The 17727-nt window shown below is 41.2% G+C and overlaps 1 protein-coding gene across 1 annotated transcript in view; it reads right to left on the reverse strand.

Moving 5' to 3' along the window:
- VRK2 (VRK serine/threonine kinase 2) overlaps positions 1–16725 on the reverse strand; it is a 43289-nt gene extending 26564 nt beyond the window's left edge. Inside the window, exons 1-6 of the mRNA XM_088520564.1 lie at positions 16587–16725; positions 5841–5896; positions 5330–5399; positions 4387–4474; positions 4129–4237; positions 2413–2505 (exon numbers count right to left, since the gene is read on the reverse strand). Of these exons, the coding sequence (XP_088376690.1) occupies positions 2413–2505; positions 4129–4237; positions 4387–4474; positions 5330–5399; positions 5841–5896; positions 16587–16722 (552 nt within the window). The 5' untranslated portion in view covers positions 16723–16725. The remainder of the gene's footprint in view (positions 1–2412; positions 2506–4128; positions 4238–4386; positions 4475–5329; positions 5400–5840; positions 5897–16586) is intronic.
- Between the last annotated feature and the right edge of the window lie 1002 nt (positions 16726–17727).

Here is a 17727-nt window from a genome sequence, read left to right on the forward strand (position 1 = left end):
AAATTTCTGTTTTAGGGTCTCTATCAACAATGCTCATTCTGCTTAGTCATATAAAAAGTTACTGCTACGCGCTGAATTACCTTTAACTCCTCTCAGCACTCAGGGCTTCACTTGTTCTGTAATTTATAGCCCTGCTCACTTCAAGTTTGCTCCTCAATTCATGAGTGAGCCTTTCCCTCAGCCCATCACCCCCATTCCACCGGCCATCACGCGGACTCCGTTAAGAAACACACTGACTAGAAAATTCATCTTTCAACCTTTAACTCACCGCCTGGCCTCGCTCCCTTCTATTGGGTAGATCTGCAGTCAGCTGCTCTCTGAAGCCAGTTGATTCTGATCTTCTCACCATTTCTAAACATCACCTGGAGATCATGGAGTGATAGGGCCTTTGCTTATTTATTTCTGTGCCATGCCACAGAAGGTAAGGTGTAGCAATAAGGATTTCAGACGCTATTTCGAAAAGGGTATTATGGTATTTATTGGTTGTGGGGAACGTTTGCGAGTTTAATTTATAGAAGAGACAGTATAAGAGCAGAAAGCATGATCCCTTCTTGAATCTGCAGGAAGCTATTGGCACATTTGCACATAAAATAACAGGAGTCATTAACAGACGCTAAACAGCAATAACAAAGTTGAATATAAATGTATATATTAGAACACACAGCTTCCATCTCTGGAATAAGGAAATATAAATATACTAACATACTACTACTAGCTAAATATACTACTTTAAAATACACTTATGAATAATTATGACTTGCACACAGCGAGGATATTCTGGGGCTCTGTCAGCATGGTATGACCATGCAGCAGGGCTGGGTCCCTTGCACCCTTTCTGGGGCCTAGGGTTGGCGAATTCCCTTCACACTCGCTTTGCTATCAAACACATGTAAGCAGCTGTCTTTTTAGGCACACAAAAATGCTATCTTGCTTATGCAAGCCATTACTAGCGCTACTTTCCTCCTTTTTAATGTTTTACAGAAGTATTTCAGGAGAAAAGGAAAATTTTACTAGAGAAAAAAAAAAAGTCACACAAAGCCTTTTAGCTCACACTTTGTACACTATTAGCTAGGATGTATTTGAGTAGCAATATCTATTGCCATTTTTGGTATTTAAGTTGCACTGCTACTCAAAACATCTATCCCGTGACTCTCGACTATCTCATTTTTGATCTCTCAATGAATTTAACACCCTTAAGAACAAAATACTAGTAGCACAATCTTCATCAAGTTACATGAGCAGCAAATTACAAAACCATCCCACAATCCGGCCAAGTCTGGCAAAAGCAACTGATCCAAGTCAGCTACATGTCTTAAAACTTTATTGTAAATAGACACATCCAAAATGATTTGAAAATGAAAAAATAGCAGCATATCCTGTTATCATAAAAATACACAAAAATCAAGAAAAAAGAAGTATTTTGAGTTATGTTAGTAAAAGCAGATTGTTTTGCCTCTAAATAAATACCCTCTTCTCAGATTCAGTAAGCTGGTAAATACCATAAAGTGAGATTATGTACTAATTGATGCAACTGTCTATACACATGATTGTTTAAAACAGTCATGAGAATTTTTAATCTATGTATTTTAAAAAGCTAAAAAGTTAAATCTGAATCAAGCATTTAAAAGGCACAACTTCTGAAGTTTTGAAAAAATCAGATACAGTTCAGTGGTTCAACAGCAGCGAGTAGTTTTGCAGCATCTATTACTTTGTCACTGTTGCAGGAAAACAAAAATTGAAGGATGAGGCAAAATATTGCTTATAGCAAATCATATTTAAGTTACATTTAAGGGGTGTCCCCTTTTCCAAAATTAAGATCATCTTCCATGAGGAAAAGGTACTTCAATTTTTTATTAACTAAAGAAAGAGAAGAACATCATAAAACCAGGCAAATAGGCTGGGATCAAAAGGTCTGTTTCACAGCATTTCACCAAAACAACTTTTATGGCTATTTTTGGCTTTAGCAGTCCTAATGACACTCACCTGCTCTATCCAGTACAATAAGCAAGAACTATTGTCATGGAACCACAGCTCATGAGAGTGCTAGAAAGACAGATCTTCTCAACAAAGGTGATACAACGGGCCACATTCTTAAACCATACTTCTAAACTTGAATTGGCATAATCTAGATGAGTTTTTAGGTCCCCTAATTTATCCTGTGGGTTATTTTACCCTTCCCTCACTATGACCCCAATCAGAGGGAACAATAAGAGAATAAAGCAAGAGTTCTGCCCAGCTTCTCTCTCCAGCTTTAAGTTCCACAAATCCCGCATCAGAATTTCAGAGAGAAGATAACAATGTTTTTGCTGCAAGTCCTCTCTTCTTTTAATACATGAAATTCAGAATATGCATAGCCAAAAACAATTCTAAATACATTAGAGTAGCAGCATAGATTAGTATAAAAATGCTTACCTCATGTGGGTTGGTGTAGCCCAAAAGCAGATTTGCTGCTTTAATGTCACAATGAACATACTCATTTTCATGTATGTATTCCAAAGCATCCAACTAGAAAAGATTTATAAATCTTTATAAAATTCTTTAATCTATGAGAAATGCTTTAAAGCTTTAATTTATCAGAAAGGAAACCATCATCATCTCTACTCCTCCCTTCACCCTACCACCAAATATTCCACACTCTTACAGTGAGCTCAGGGGTTGCATAGGCTGTGAGAGATGACAAGTTATTTTAGGGGGTAGAGCACAAGGTCTGAGGGGTCCTTCCTAGTTGTCCTCCTGGAAGGTTCACTCTGTGTGGCACTTGGTTTGGTCGCATCACATGCATCAAGCACACAGCTGCTGAGGTCTGCCCAGTCCCCTCTCCATTCTGTCCCTCTCCACACACAGCTAATAGCAAAGCATTAAAAAAAAAAAAAAAAAAAAAAAACACCTTTACTGTGAGTATCCCTGTCTAAATACTTAAGAATACCAGCTTCAAAGATCACTGACAAAGAGTAAACTAAGCACTTTGCAAACACTGAAGGAACTGTTGAGAGTAGCAGGTTCTTTAGAGGAAGAACACATATATTATAAACCTTTAGGGTTGAATGTATTTAATCCTGCCAATTACTGCATGGTCTGAAACTCGGTTCCCTATTTCTCCTCATCATCTTCCCCCTCCATCTCCTCACTAAGGGGTGATAGCTCTCTACTTGTTATGAAATATATGCTTGTATTTGGCAATTTGAACAAAGGACAGTCTAATCTTGGCTGCTGAAGAATACAAAGACAGCCAAGAAATGTTAGAAATTTGTTTAATTACATGGCTACAAAAGCCTTTTGCAGTTTTATTTTTTATTGAGGTTGGAAGGGATTGCTGGAAGTCTCTAGTCTAACCCCTGCTTGATGCAGGGCTCACTTCAAAGTTAGGTAAGGTTGCACATGATGCTGGACAATCCAGTTTTAAAAAGTCCTCTGAGGTTGGTATTCAGCAATGTGCAACCAGGTCCAGCACCACACCATTCTTCCAGTGAAACCTTTGTTACATTATGCGCACTTGGAACTCCCCCTTCTGCAGCTTGTGACCATTGCTTCAACTCTACTTGCTGTGTATCTCTGCTCAGCAATAGCAGAATGGTCTTTCACAACACAAAGGACATCACAAAGGAAAACGTATGTGACCATCCATTAGCATCTGCTGGTCTACACATTAAAAAAAAAAAAAAAAAGAGAGAGAGAGAGAAAACACTTGCAAATAGCCTAGTTCTGGCCTGTGCAAGCAGGGTGTTCAACAAACACAGTCTAATTTCACAGTTGCACACATAAAGTACTGTGATCAAAATTCTCAAGGGTCTTATACAATACCCTGCAGACAGTGAAAAAAGGAAAAAAAAAATCAATTCATGTTAAAGCATATAAGAATGGGTTTACACATCTCAGTCTGGACATACATTTAAAAATGCTTTAATCTACGAGACAGAACCCTGGTTTGAGCCCAGCAAGTTCTAGTCTGCAAGGTATCTTGATTTTACACTTAATGCTCATTTTACTTAAAAAAGAAAAAGTTCTTGAATATACATTTAATTCTAAGCTCAACAGCTACCTAAAAGAATTTTATTACTTCAGAAAGAAGATCTCATTAGTTGAATTCAACGTGTTAAAAACAAAGCAATTTCCTCGCTCTCTACATACCATTCGTGCCCCAAGCTGCAGAACAATCGTCTTCTTAAACCTACTCCCAGAATCTTTGAAGATACTTTGAAGGTCTTGCCCCAGTCTCTCCATGACCATGAACCTGTAGCTATCAGGAAATACACAGAAGGGAGGAATCCTTTAAGATGAAAATGCAGGTTTGCATCGTCAGATTGAAAAGACATATCCTTTGTTTGGTTGAAAATGAATCTTTCATTAATTTCACACTTGATTGCAACTCATTTGATTATTTATTACCTTTTCCCTTTGTATTCAGCCAAGCCTGATCCCCAATACACTGGAATTCCTAAGCATTTTATTTTTTTGAGATGCATCCATTTTCTTACTGTAATCACAATAAAAAGACAACATTGTGTTCAAAGTAGCCAGAGAATTTTACAGTATTTTTATTACTACTTTTAGCAAATGCAAAACTCCACCACAATGAAACAAATGTAATTTGACAGATTACTTTAGCAAACAATTCAGATGATAATTTCGCTCTTAAGTCCTCTATATTACCTAAATCAAGAAGCAAAGTTCTCTATTCCAGTAGGGTAATACTTAGCACCCTTAAAAGGCAATAGATATACCCAGTTATCACCAACTGAGAATGCAATTCATTTAAAAGCTCTACTTTATTCAAGATGGTAAAGTTATAAAAAGTACATCAATCCAGCATGCTTCAAACTAGCAAAGGTTCTTAAGTCTACCGGCAATCTAAGTCATTTGAAGTCTTTAGGACAGTTCCCATGAATAAATTGCATCCATGCTTATTTAACTGTCTGCAGAATCAATTGCCTCAGCTATTACTAAATTCCGTTATTATTTAGTGCATTCTTAACTTGGTTCAGGGGAAGAGGTACTAGCAGAAGCACCCTCTGTTCAAAGACTGGCCTTATGTGGAGTCCATACCTTCTTGGGCACCCTGATGTGTGCACATGAGCAGAAACTGCTTGGCTCACTTCTGATCAAAAAAAAAACAAGGGCTATATCCAATTAAGGAAACCTGCAGCAACCCAAAATTATTATAACACCAACTAGAATCAGTTCAGCACGTACGAAATAAGTTGACTTTTAAGGGCTAAAGGATCAGCTCTCAAGAAAAACAAACAAACAGACAAAAAAAAAAACAAACTAACTCAGTTTTAAAACTAACTGAATTAGAAAACACAGTTTTATTTTCTGATACATTACTTACTGTGCACTTGTTTTGCAGCCCTCTGGTAAAATTTCACTTCAGAAAACAAGGGGCCATTTTCAAGGTACTCCTATTGAGAAATAAGTAAAGTTTGTATCAGAAAACATATTATAAAAAAATCCTAAAAAATGTATATGAAATTCAGAGGATCATTCCCCTACCTCTTATATTTTTGGTCTTTTTTGTCATTTGGTTCACCATTTTTTAATTAGTAAGATGAAAAAACAATCTGCAATACTAATTTTTGGGGGAATTATTTAGGAACCCATTTCAGAAATACTGTAAAATCAAGCATAGTTTTAAATATACAGTTTCATTTTCCTTATTAAACTGTTAAGGGCACTAATGAGGACAAGCAAACACTATGCATGAAAAAAAAAAAAGAAAAAAGACTGAAAAAACCAAAAGCCACAAGCATTCAGTACAAACCCAAAGCTTAAAATGAGAATAGATAATTAAGGGAAAGCACTGAATACAAGTTAACAATTTAGAAACGAAATCTACACATTACCACTTTAATTACATGCACAGCATCATCTTCTACAGGAACATGAGTTTGAGGGGAAGCTGCAAAATAAGAAAGAGATGGGGATGAAACTACGCCACAAAATAGAACTGCAAATAAAGAGCAAGCTAATGTTGCATAAGGCAGTCAAAATGCAGGACAAAGATTTCCAGCTCCCAACATATAGTAGAATTTCTGTTCTTAAAGGTCAAAACATTGTCAATTAAAACACAACAAAAGAACTAAAACCAAAAGTTTTATCAGAAAGTATAAAAGCAATTTCAATTCACATTTGCAGAACTCTCTCCCTCAACATGGATTAGGGAGCAAGCAGGATGACTCCATCACTTTTGCACCACCATGAAGTATCACATGACAGCAGACTATATTTTAGCCATTCCCATCAGTTGGATAACCTCTGTATTTGGTCCCTGTCAATCCACTATCGTGACAAAGACACCACTTAAAAGTTATGACCTACATTATGCCTATAGACAGAACTGCTTTCCACCACTACAAATTAATCTGGCCCCAGAACCTCGCTTTCTGTTCTGACATTATTTAGCCACTAGTCTAGGTTAGGGAAGGCAAAGCCACCACTTGCCTAAAAGAGGGATGAGGGATTGTGCCTCTTAGAGCAAGTAGAAATTTCAAAACAATAATTGACCACATGTGCCAATTACAGCCCCGGAGACAGAGTCTCCCTGCACACACAATGCGATTCTATTTCCTTCTGACCCTGGAAGAACTATCAGTTTTCTCTGATACTGCTGAAGCGCATAGAGCTACGCTTGGATTAAAATTTAATGAGACTAAATCATCTTTTAGAATGATCATTGAAAAAAAAAAAAAGAAAAAGAAAAAAAAAGAAAGAAAGAAAAAGAATACAGTTCCGAGGAAATACGTCTCCCTTTCAAACTTCTCAGAATGATCAAATACCACAACGGTCCAGGTGTGAAACACTTCACTCACCAGCACATACAAAAATACACCACTTTCATCCGCATAATAAAAATCAAATAAACTCGGCTCTAATCAAACTATCCAAGCTTACATTTTTGATGGTGAGGGCATAAAAAATATTTTTACAATGAACAGATTCCTTTAACATCCATCTTCTCTTAATCCTGCTCATCTCCTGGGTTGCATCCGGGAGGATGCACAGCCCGCAGGCCCCCTGCCTGACACTTGCTGGTGCAAATGCTCCTGGGCAGGTAGCGCTTCAGAGCAAATAGAGCCATGCCCTGAAATGGTGGCTCTGGAACGTGTGAACTATCTACAGATTTGGGAAAGCAATATGGTAACTTTCAGAATACAATTTAAAATCATTCTTATAATCAGAAGGGGAATTTTGGTAAGCCAAAACATATTATTATCTTATTGTCCTGCTAAACTAAGGGAGGTTCTTAGTGCACAGGTACTTATGTCCTTACACATGTAGGCTATACCTTAATAGCTAAAGGCATCGCACTTTGGAGGAATGTGTCCCAGGTGTTCTCCTTGTACTTAACTATGTCACATTGCCAGAACAAAGTAAGAGCTGCTCCCTGGCATGCATCAGAAAGGAAACTGTTTTCAAGAAAATTGATTTTAATATCAAATTACTTAGCACAAGCTTGATAGACATAGGGTAGTATCAAATTTAAATGTATTTGAAAGAGTCTGATCTAACTTCCCTATAGACATCTTGACATTTTATAAAGAGAGGCCTCGTTCATGGTAATCTGGAACAGACAGTAACATCTGTCAGGGTAATGAAGAAGAGCAATTAGTGGGAGGCAGGCCAGCAAAGGGGCCTAACCCCCATGGTTCTTACCCTTTGCTGGCGTGGATGCTTTCTGGAATCGTACGGAAAGAACAGCAAGCAAAAATAAGAACAAAACTAACTGCAAATGGTTACAAGGTGAAAAGGGAGAAGAGTCAGGCAAAAAGCAAGAAGACACAGGAACAGATGCTCCAGCAAATGAGTAGCACGACTTTCAAAAATGCAAGAGGAGAAAAGGTACCATCATTTTTTACTGCATGTACATGAAACAGGGTGTAACACACACAGTGGGTAACACAACTTTGAATTTCTTACGTGGATGGTGCTCAGACAGTTAATCACATACATACAGATAAGCAGAAGGTGCATATGAACTTTCTGTTACATTGTTTTAATTAACCATTCATGTATCAGGCAGCAGTATTTTAACTGCGGCTCAGATACAGGACAGACTATTTTTTGTATATAAATATACACAACTTTTTCTTCTTTTTAAATTGCCTCATTACTATGTATAGTTACTTAGCAGACTGGAAAGGCTCCCAAGGTTTAACAAACAGTCTGATTACATACCTCATAGCCCAGCACCACATACTCTCCTGCGAGTTTAGCTCATAGTTAATTACCGCATACTCGTAATTAGCCATGTGCTAGCCTCGTTCTGTGTGATAGCACATGGCTATTCATAATATTGCAATCAGTTAAATTCTAGACTGCAGGACAGTAAGCACGGGCCCTGCAGGAGAGCAGCGCTGACATGCAGGAGGTCTCCAATGGCATGTAAGTACATACATCTAGTACCACGAGTACAATGTGGTGAGATTATGATTGCAAAGGGTGCTTTAAAATAACATAACAAATAGGAGCATTTCCAGTTTACAGCTTGTGCATCGGTGTTCATCACCTATGGAGATGCACAGGCTCCATAGTTTGGGGGCAGGGTGCTAATGTATGCGTACAATCAGACCTACTGCCTGCATAACTGTTAACATTGGCACGAGGTGAATCCATGCAGAGGCCACCGCTCACCAACAAAAGCCTCACAAACATTTGCAAAGCACAAAGGGCACTGCTCTATTACCCCTTGCTTTCCTTCATCCTGTTACGGGAAACCCCAGAAAAGAATGCACCCAAAGACACATTTTTGCTGCTGTTGCTGGTACATTATGGGAAAATACAAACAAAATACAGTGGATGTTCCTGGCACGTCATGAGAGAATACACACAAAACATTCAACATCGGTTGAAGATGAAGATAAGGGCCACCATATCTTCCAAGAAACTGTCTGAAACTGGGCAGTAGAACCAAAACAGGGCATTCTGAGCCAAAATGAGGCCATATACGGAAATGAGTTACTAGACATCATCGAATGGACACAATGGGTGCATTAAGAAGAGCGTCTCCAGCAGGTCGAGGGAGGTGATCCTGCCCCTCTACTCAGCCCTGGTGAGGCCACATTTGCAGCACTGTGTCCAGTTCTGGACTCCACAGTACAAGAGGGATGTGGAGCTGCTGGAGAGAGTCCAGCGCAGGGCTCCAAGGATGATCAGGGGCCTGGAACATCTGCCCTATGAGGAAAGACTGAGGGAGCTGGGCCTGTTCAGTCTGGAGAAGAGAAGGCTGAGAGGGTATATACATACCTCAAGGGAGGGCGTGAGGATGGGCCCAGCCTCTTTTCAGTGGTGGCCACTGACAGAACTAGAGAAAACTGAACTAGAGAAACTGAAGCATCAAAGGTTCCACAGGAACTTAAGGAAAAATTTCTTAACAGTGAGGGTGACAGAGAGCTGGAACACGCTGCCAAGAGAGGTTGTGGAGTCTCCTTCTCTGGAGATCTTCAAAACGCACTTGGATGCAGTCCTGTGCCACGTGCTCTAGGTGACCCTGCGTGTGCAGGGGGGTTGGACTAGATGACCTCTAGAGGTCCCCTCCAACCTTGGTTCTATGAAAAGACAGCCACCAGGGGTCTCAAAAGACCGTGAGAGACCACCAGAGGGACAGAGGGTGCACGCACGCGAGGGTGGGGTACATTGTAATTAGTTCCAGGAAATAGAATGAATATGCATGATCATTCCTAGAGTTTAATGCATAAATAGATAACAGAGAAATAAAAGTTTTAGCAAAGACACCTTAGAGCATGCACAATAAGCGGAGCCATCCCCCGTGCATCCAGAGCTGCAATAAAGTGAATGTCTGCTTCTTAATACTGCATTGGTGTTAAGAGATTTATTCCCCGTTTTCGGTGACAATTCCACAAGCACCAGCAAGAAGTATATGAAGAATTTAAAATGCAGTCTGAGATAAAGCAGTGCAGGAGGATTCACATTCTTTGCCATAATTTCCAACTGTTGTGCCTAGGCAACACAGCAAATAACTTACCTCAAATTAACCCCTCTCCAGAACTCCCTAGTTTCATCCAAGCACAGCAGTTATGGTCTTAACATCCACTTTAACCATGAATTTCAATGGTTTTGTTGCCGAGTGCCACAAACTTAATCAATGTAGCTTTCTAAATGTTAATATGACATGGTAACAAAGGAGTTTTTTTTTTTTCTTTTTGGATGAACTGTGATTTCCTACTACTGCAGAGCACAATTGCTCGCCGCCTGACAGAGGCATGTGCCAATTCCGTTTGCCAGTCCAAACGTGCTTGGTGCAGCTTGAGCAGCTAATTTGTGGCAGTCACATTTGGAATATGGTGAAATATTTTCAATGGCTTCAATGGCTCTCACAGAACCAGTTTTGTTGACGAAGTTTACACAGCGGAAAAGAAAACAGCACTGATCTGGCAGCTTGAAAAAACATCCCCACTACTGCCCACAGCTGGTGTCTTTGCCACTGTTGGATATTTTGAGGATATATTCATTTTAGAAATACTAAGAGAATTACTCTCACAAGTTCTTGGGTCGCTAACATTTTATTTTTGCTTTGTTTCACTGGATAGCTGATCCTGGTGAGTGATATTGTCAGCTTAATTTTTGCAGAAATAAAACCTACCTTCAGAAGTTAATACCACACTCCAGAGTTACAGGCTGCCTACAAGAAAGCTGGAAAAAACCCAATCCCATTTAAGTAAAGCCAAGAACTATTAAATCCAATGGCTAGCAAAAGGGTGAAAATGTCATTCAGAGCATTTAACAATAAAAAACAACCCAAGTTGCAGGAAAATTGTTACTTTAAAAAAACTGCACAAATGAGCAAGGAGTAGCATCTGTTATTTTACATTTATTTTTAAATATATCATACGTGTGGAAGATACCAAGTCAAATATTTAAAGGAAAGGCACCACAACACTTTTCTCCCCACCTCCATCTCCAGTATTTCCTGAAAACTAAAACATCCACTGCTTAAGTGTGTTTATGGTGTATATATAATGTAGCCTAAGGAAGACATACCTTTCTATCCACAGCATTACTTTAATGATGCACAATCTTTGCCTGGACAGACCCTTTTATAATCAGCATTTTTGAATAGTTTTCTTCTAGGTTATTCTTGTAGGTATCTTTATGAAATTGAGTTTCCTTATACAAATTACCTACACCTGGATCCATATTGCACTTGTGAATCCATATTCTACAGGACCTAACTAAACTGTTTTTTGGGGGAGAAAACTGTGCTCAACTGCTAAACTGTTTTACAGATAACTGCAAAAGCCTCTAAGTATAGAACATCTGGTTCTGGTTGGAAATTTCATTTTATTTCTTATTCATCTTTCCATGAAGCCCTAATTTTGCTTCGCTACAGCCAAAGTTTTGCATTCCACAGCAAGGAAAGCCACTACTTGACTTTCAAAGTTAATTAAATCTGAGCTGCAATAGGTCTGTCATATCTTTTAACTCCAGGCAGAAAAGCTACGCATGGTCTGCTCTTACAGCACTCTCTGATGGGAGTCCAGGCCTCTAATATTTAAGACTTGATGAACAAACTGTTTTCTGGCAAGGAGCTGCTCTAGCCCATCTGCCAGCCTGACACAGTGCCACCCCTAGAGGATGCTACACCAGTTCCAGCTGGGCACAGGTGCCAAAGCTGGCTGAAGGGAGCACCCTCCGTGAGGCTACAGGTGCCCTGTCTCGTGAGGTAGCATGTTGGGAAAGCAGCTCTCCCTGAACTAAGCACATGATGCTCTGATCTTCCTGGCATCACCCTGCCATGCTGGACCCTCAGTTCTCAACCAGAGCTGCTACCAAGAGGACAAATGCAGAGCAAACAGCAGCTCCTAACCAAATCACAAGTACGTTAAACAAAACGGCCACATGAAACGTTAGCACTCTGACCTGGAAAAATGTCAACCTTTGCAGACTTTCTAATGCACTTTAGAAGACTGAGTAAAAATAGCTTACTTTTTGAAAGGCTTCTGGCCTAAATTGTAAGGAAATATATACAGAAAACAGAGAAGACTCAACAGGAAGTAGGAACTGACAAAAAGTTGCACAGGCTGGGAAGATTTCCCCTTTAGCAGTTCAATTTGACCAGATGGTACAGAATGAGACCATCCCCAGTGACCACTGAGTAGCAAAATCAGGCTAAACATATGACTTAGTTTGCCCACAGACAGGGTGAAAAATTAGATAATCTACTTCCCATATCTGTATTTATGCAGCTTAATATTATCAGCTAGAATAAAAGACTCTTTCTTCATGCAATCTTTGTCCAGCATGGAATTTATTTTCACATGACGGTTCACACATGGAGGTACTATGGGACCTTTGCTGAATTCCAGCTTAATGTCTGAAGGTTGAGCAAGATTCTTACTTAGCCAGGCACCTGTTGGCATCTGCAACCATACCTTTCTGCTCCTAATGTTTTTCTTTCTGTTGAGTTTATAAAAGTGATGCTGAACATGACATTCAGAAGAGAGCCTCCACCAGGAAGACTGTGGCAACACAGACTGAACTGTCACAGAAACATGTGGCAGTCCAGGTCTCTGGCTGCAGGGAGTGTCTGAGCCTCTCCTGTTATCAAGGAGTAGCAAAAATACCACCCATCTTAGATGTGAGCAGGTGGACAATCTCCTTAGCCCGGTGGTGGAGCTGAAGGAGGAGGTAGAAAGGTTGAGGAGCATTAGAGAATGCAAGAAAGAAATAGACTGGTGGAGCTGCATTCTGCAGCCATCCCAGTAAGTGCACCCAGAGAACCCCCAAATCGACCTGAGGATCCACTACCCTCTTGCCATAGAGCCAAGGGAGCAGAATTAACAGTACCAAGTCAAGAACAAGAACGGGCTCCACAGTACAAGAGGGATGTGGAGCTGTTGGAGAGAGTCCAGTGCAGGGCTACAGGGATGATCAGGGGCCTGGAACATCTGCCCTATGAGGAAAGACTGAGAGTGATGGGCCAGTTCAGCCTGGAGAAGAGAAGGCTGAGAGGGGATCTAATCAGTGTATATAAGTACCTCAAGAGAGGGTGTGAGGAGGATGAGGCCGGCCTCTTTTCAGTGGTGGCCACTGACAGGACTAGAAGTAATGGCCACAAACTAAAACACCAGAAGTTCCACAGGAACTTAAGGAAAATATTCTTGACAGTGAGCGTGACAGAGCACTAGAACAAGCTGCCCAGAGAGGTTGTGGAGTCTCCTTCTCTGGAGATCTTCAAAACGCGCTTGGACGCAGTCCTGTGCCACGTGCTCTAGGTGACCCTGCATGTGCAGAGAGGTTGGACTAGATGATCTCTAGAGGTCCCTTCCAACTTTAAGGATTCTATGATTCTAACATATGTCTTTAGATATACATTTTTACTGCATTGTTAATTAATTTGATGCACTCTATAGAAAATATTTTTAGTAAAAGTAATTGAAGCTCCTGTTGAAGAATTCATTTCTCTAGTTACCAACATTTGCTTCCTAACTCAAATCAAGGAATGAAAACTATGGCAATGATAGAAGAAGCTTCCACTAAAGCTTCTGCTCCTTGCCACCTTTCCTCACAGCTATACAAATTACCCATGGAAATTGCTCTTTTAGAAATGGAAACATATTCTGAACAAAACATACGCAAAAATAGCATCAAATAAAATCAAAAGATAAATATCTGCAGTGAAGCCACCTATGAAAAATGGTTTCACAATTCTCAGCTTTCATCTATCATTTACCAAGTTCCATTGTACCGCAAGATACAATTATAATACAATGAAAACACTTGCAATATAACTGTTACTATAAAAGATATCTGCAACAATGTTTGGCAGAACTCTGTTTTTAAAAGAAATTTGAGTGCAGATAGAACTATGTACGGCAGATTTCACTGTGGCAGCAAAATCACAGAATCACAGAACGCTTAGGGTTGGAAAGGACCTCTACAGATCATCTAGTGAAACCACCCTGCTCCAGCAGGGACACCTAGAGCATGTGGCAAAAATCATAACAAAACATCGTATGACCTTTCTGCATTTAAATTTTCAATCCAAATTGTGCATTAATAGAGTACTTGCAGCAGGACTAGAGAATGATTTATATAAAGCCTAGTGTTAATTACTGACTGTGATCAGGAAGATAAATGAGAGAATGTAAGGCTCTCAGTGGCACTCTCCTCAAGTCTTGCTTAATTTTCTTATGTACTGCCACTGTCCTCCAGGGGGCTATAAACTAGTCTTGAGGCCACCAATATGTCACATTCTTTCTTCCTTAGCTGCTCTCCATTCCTCTCCCTTTCCAAAGGGATAACACAGTTTGTCTCAGGAGGCTAACAGCAAATAAGCACCAGTACTAAAGGGTGTGTCTGAGGGGGGAGTCTCCTTTAACTTGCACCAGCATAGACAGTGCTGGTTTATGTTCCATACTGCCCTCCCTGTGAAAAAAAAAAAAAAAAAAAAAAAAGGCACCTTTGAAAGACCAATGCTAGATGGCTCATATGGCATCTGTGTTTAGAAGCCTCACACCTGAAGAGGCTATTTGCATCCTAGGGCTCAGGGTCTTCAAAGACTTTCAGAAGTTTTGATTTCATTAACCGAGCTTTCTGAGGAAGGCAACAGTTTGCAGAGGTAGTACAAAATTTCTCAAGTACATTGTTACAGATTAATGGAGTATAGAGTATCCTTAATGGGAAATTAAGCTGTAACAATGCACATCAAAATCTTTACACCTCTGCTGTAAAAATACTTATTAAAAGATACAGCCAGTAAAGTTAACCTTTACTTCTATAAAAGGGCTTTGCCATTTGGATCTGGCAGGCAGTCGCATTTGTCTCCCCTCCTCTGTCTTGCTCAGCTCTCTACAGTTCTTTTGGGGGTTTGCTTCTCGCTGAAGGTTTAGTGATCACTGTCTCTTCTAGCTACATATATATTAAAAACTCTCAAAGTGGGAGACTCACACACAGCAACAAGGCACTCTCAGCACCAAACACTTGTGTCTCATACTCAGAGATTCATCATCTACTTTGTTCCCTTGACTCTCAAATGGAATTAAAGTCTTTTGAAGGATCACGCACCAGAGGAAAATGTAGAAAAAAATATATAGGGAAAAAAAACACACACAAAAAACAAACAAACAAACCCGTATGGTAACTAGTTTAGGTTTTGTGACAAATCTCCTGGCTCCCCCAAAAGCATATAAAAGAAATTAATATCAAGAGAGAACATTATTACACACTGGAGAATTTAATTAATGGAAGAAGCTGCCAAATTATTATTTTCTCATCACCAGTAAAAGAACTATTCAGAAAGAAGAAAAAGTTTGAAGTGAAACAGCTTTTTGACATAGTTTAAAGCTAAGTAACTTCTGCAGTGCAGTCAAGAACATCTTGGGCTGTGTCTACATTAGCTTTCTGATTAGGAGCAGTAGCTGAATCTCTAGCTATCCCCACTTATCTCCTGCCCCATCACTCTGCAGACCAGTTCATTGCGTGCAAACTATAAATTGCAGATGAAAGTACAACAGGAACTCCCCTGTAGGAGCCCTACAACTCCTAAGGGTGGCAAAAGGATTTGAAACAGTTCTTCTTTCAGAGCCTCACACCACATCCTTGGTGAGGAAATTCTGTGCAGCAAATCAGGCCAAGTCCAAAGTAAAAGAAACCATTAACTTAAATATAGGGTAAATGCAGGCACCTAACGACCAACTGTTCCAAACTACTTATGTACTTCTGTTGCACTTGCAGACATACACACACAGCCTTAGCTTTCTCCAAGATTTCCACTTTCTGGAAATCTACTCTGTATTCACAGAGAAACAGAAAAAAAGATGGCATTTATGTTGTTATTGGAAATTGTTACACAGGCCAGCTCACCAAAACACACTGACCCTCACATGGAAATGCAAATCTGTACTCTCTACACTGGGTGCCTGATGCTAGAAAAGAAGCCCTTCACCTGAAGGAAGCCACAGTGAATCGCGCATGGTTCTGCACATTGGAAAGCAGTCCCTGCATGCGGAGGAGCCTGCAGCTACTAAAAGCAGAAGAAGCAGGAATGCATGTGACGTATGATGCCTGTTCTAATAAAAATATAATCTTATAAAACCCTGGAGAACACGAACACGCTACGGAGAAAGCTCATGCCATATCTCAGAGTATCATCAGAGTATTTTCTGACAAAGCAAAGAAGAGGAAATAAACATTATTAAAAGATTAAAAGAAAAAGGAAAACAAACGGTAACACCAGAAAAAAAGTTTCCACCCCAAAAATGAAGTAATATAATACATAATTATAATATATGCTTATAACTAAATACACATAAATGAGAAAAACAGAACTGGCTCTTTAAAATATGAAACAGGATGTCAGTTTGTGCACTACACGTGCAACTTACGCAGCAGTTTCATTATCAAGTTTTGAACACTATTACTCCAAACACAGGGCTGGCAACTCACTGCCTAGCTTCTAAAAGCCTCTTTGGCTCCGGTGACGAGGGACTAAACCGCTTCCGGATAACTTTTTCCTGGTGCCTTGACGCGGGCCCGCAGCTCCACCGCCAAACCGGCAGCGCGGCTAACGCCGCAGCGACTTCTCAAAGCGCTCCAAGCTGTTAGCAGGGCGAGGGAGCGCGGATCATTACCTAGATAGATCAAGCCAAAGCCTCCCTGCCCGAGCTGGCGGCCCAGCCTCCACGCGTTGCCCTCCGTGTCTCGCAGCACCATGTCCGTCGGCAGTGGGGCGGGCAGCTTGCTCCTTCCACGCCCCTTAGGCGCCATGGAGAGCGCCCAAAGGCAGCCTTGGCGCAGCGACGCCCCGACAGGCCCGCGCGGCCGTTAGCGGCCGTTAACGGCCAGCGGCTCCGAGCGGCGCGCAGGGGAGCGGCGCGCGCGCGGCCCCGCCCCTCGCCGCCGGCCCCCGGCGGTCTCTGCCCGGCCGCAAGCTTCGCGCCGAGGGGAGCCCGGGGCGGAGCGGCCGCGTCCCGCCCTGCCCGCCCTCCTCCCGCGCGGCGCCGGGGCGGGTGTCGCCTGGGGCGGGTGGCCCTGCGCGCCGGTGAAGCCTGGCGGCAGGGAGATCAGCCCACCAGGTCCTTCTCGCGCCCTGCTCCCTGCCACACGTTCCCACAGGCCAAAGCGCCACCGAAGTGAGATCTGAACTGAGATCACAACTCACACGGAGTTTTCTACTTTTGCTGCCCCTGTGTTGAATGCACACATTAATAAAAGAGGCCTCAAATCATATTACCTCGGACCTCCTGGGTGCTGAGCTTTGCTGGGTGATACTCTGACCCGTACAACCAGGTACGCTGTGGGTCTGATTTCAGCTTTAGGGACTTGGTTGTAGCAAATGGGACTCTTGCTCAACTGCAGTGCTGGATGGACCATCCTCAGGACCAGAAAGCCCCTTAACCAAGCAAAGCCCTTTCTGGGACATTCCCAAGAGTTCAAGAACAGTCAAAATCTAGGAGGTCAAGAATCGTCAAAATCACACCTTCAATGGCAACAGAATTTGTGAACGAACAGAAAGGCAGTTAGGGAGGTTGTGATCATAAAGTGAACATTGCCCACGTTGCAATGAGAGGCCCTTTCTTCTTTAGCAGTCATGCGGCTTATTCTGATTTTACAATGGCTGAGATCAGATAAAGTGGCAGAAATTAAAAAAAAAAAAAAAAGTGCCAGCAGAAGCGTCAGCCCTGAAGCAAACAAATTCTCAAAATTCACGCAGGCATATGGCACAGGGCATTTCACATGGGTTTTCCTTTGGAGCAGCTGTCAAAATGTACT

Source organism: Tinamus guttatus, unplaced genomic scaffold (assembly GCF_059628265.1).
Source record: "Tinamus guttatus ecotype Peru unplaced genomic scaffold, ASM5962826v1 Tinamus_guttatus_pri_ptg000090l, whole genome shotgun sequence".
Lineage (NCBI taxonomy): Eukaryota > Metazoa > Chordata > Aves > Tinamiformes > Tinamidae > Tinamus > Tinamus guttatus.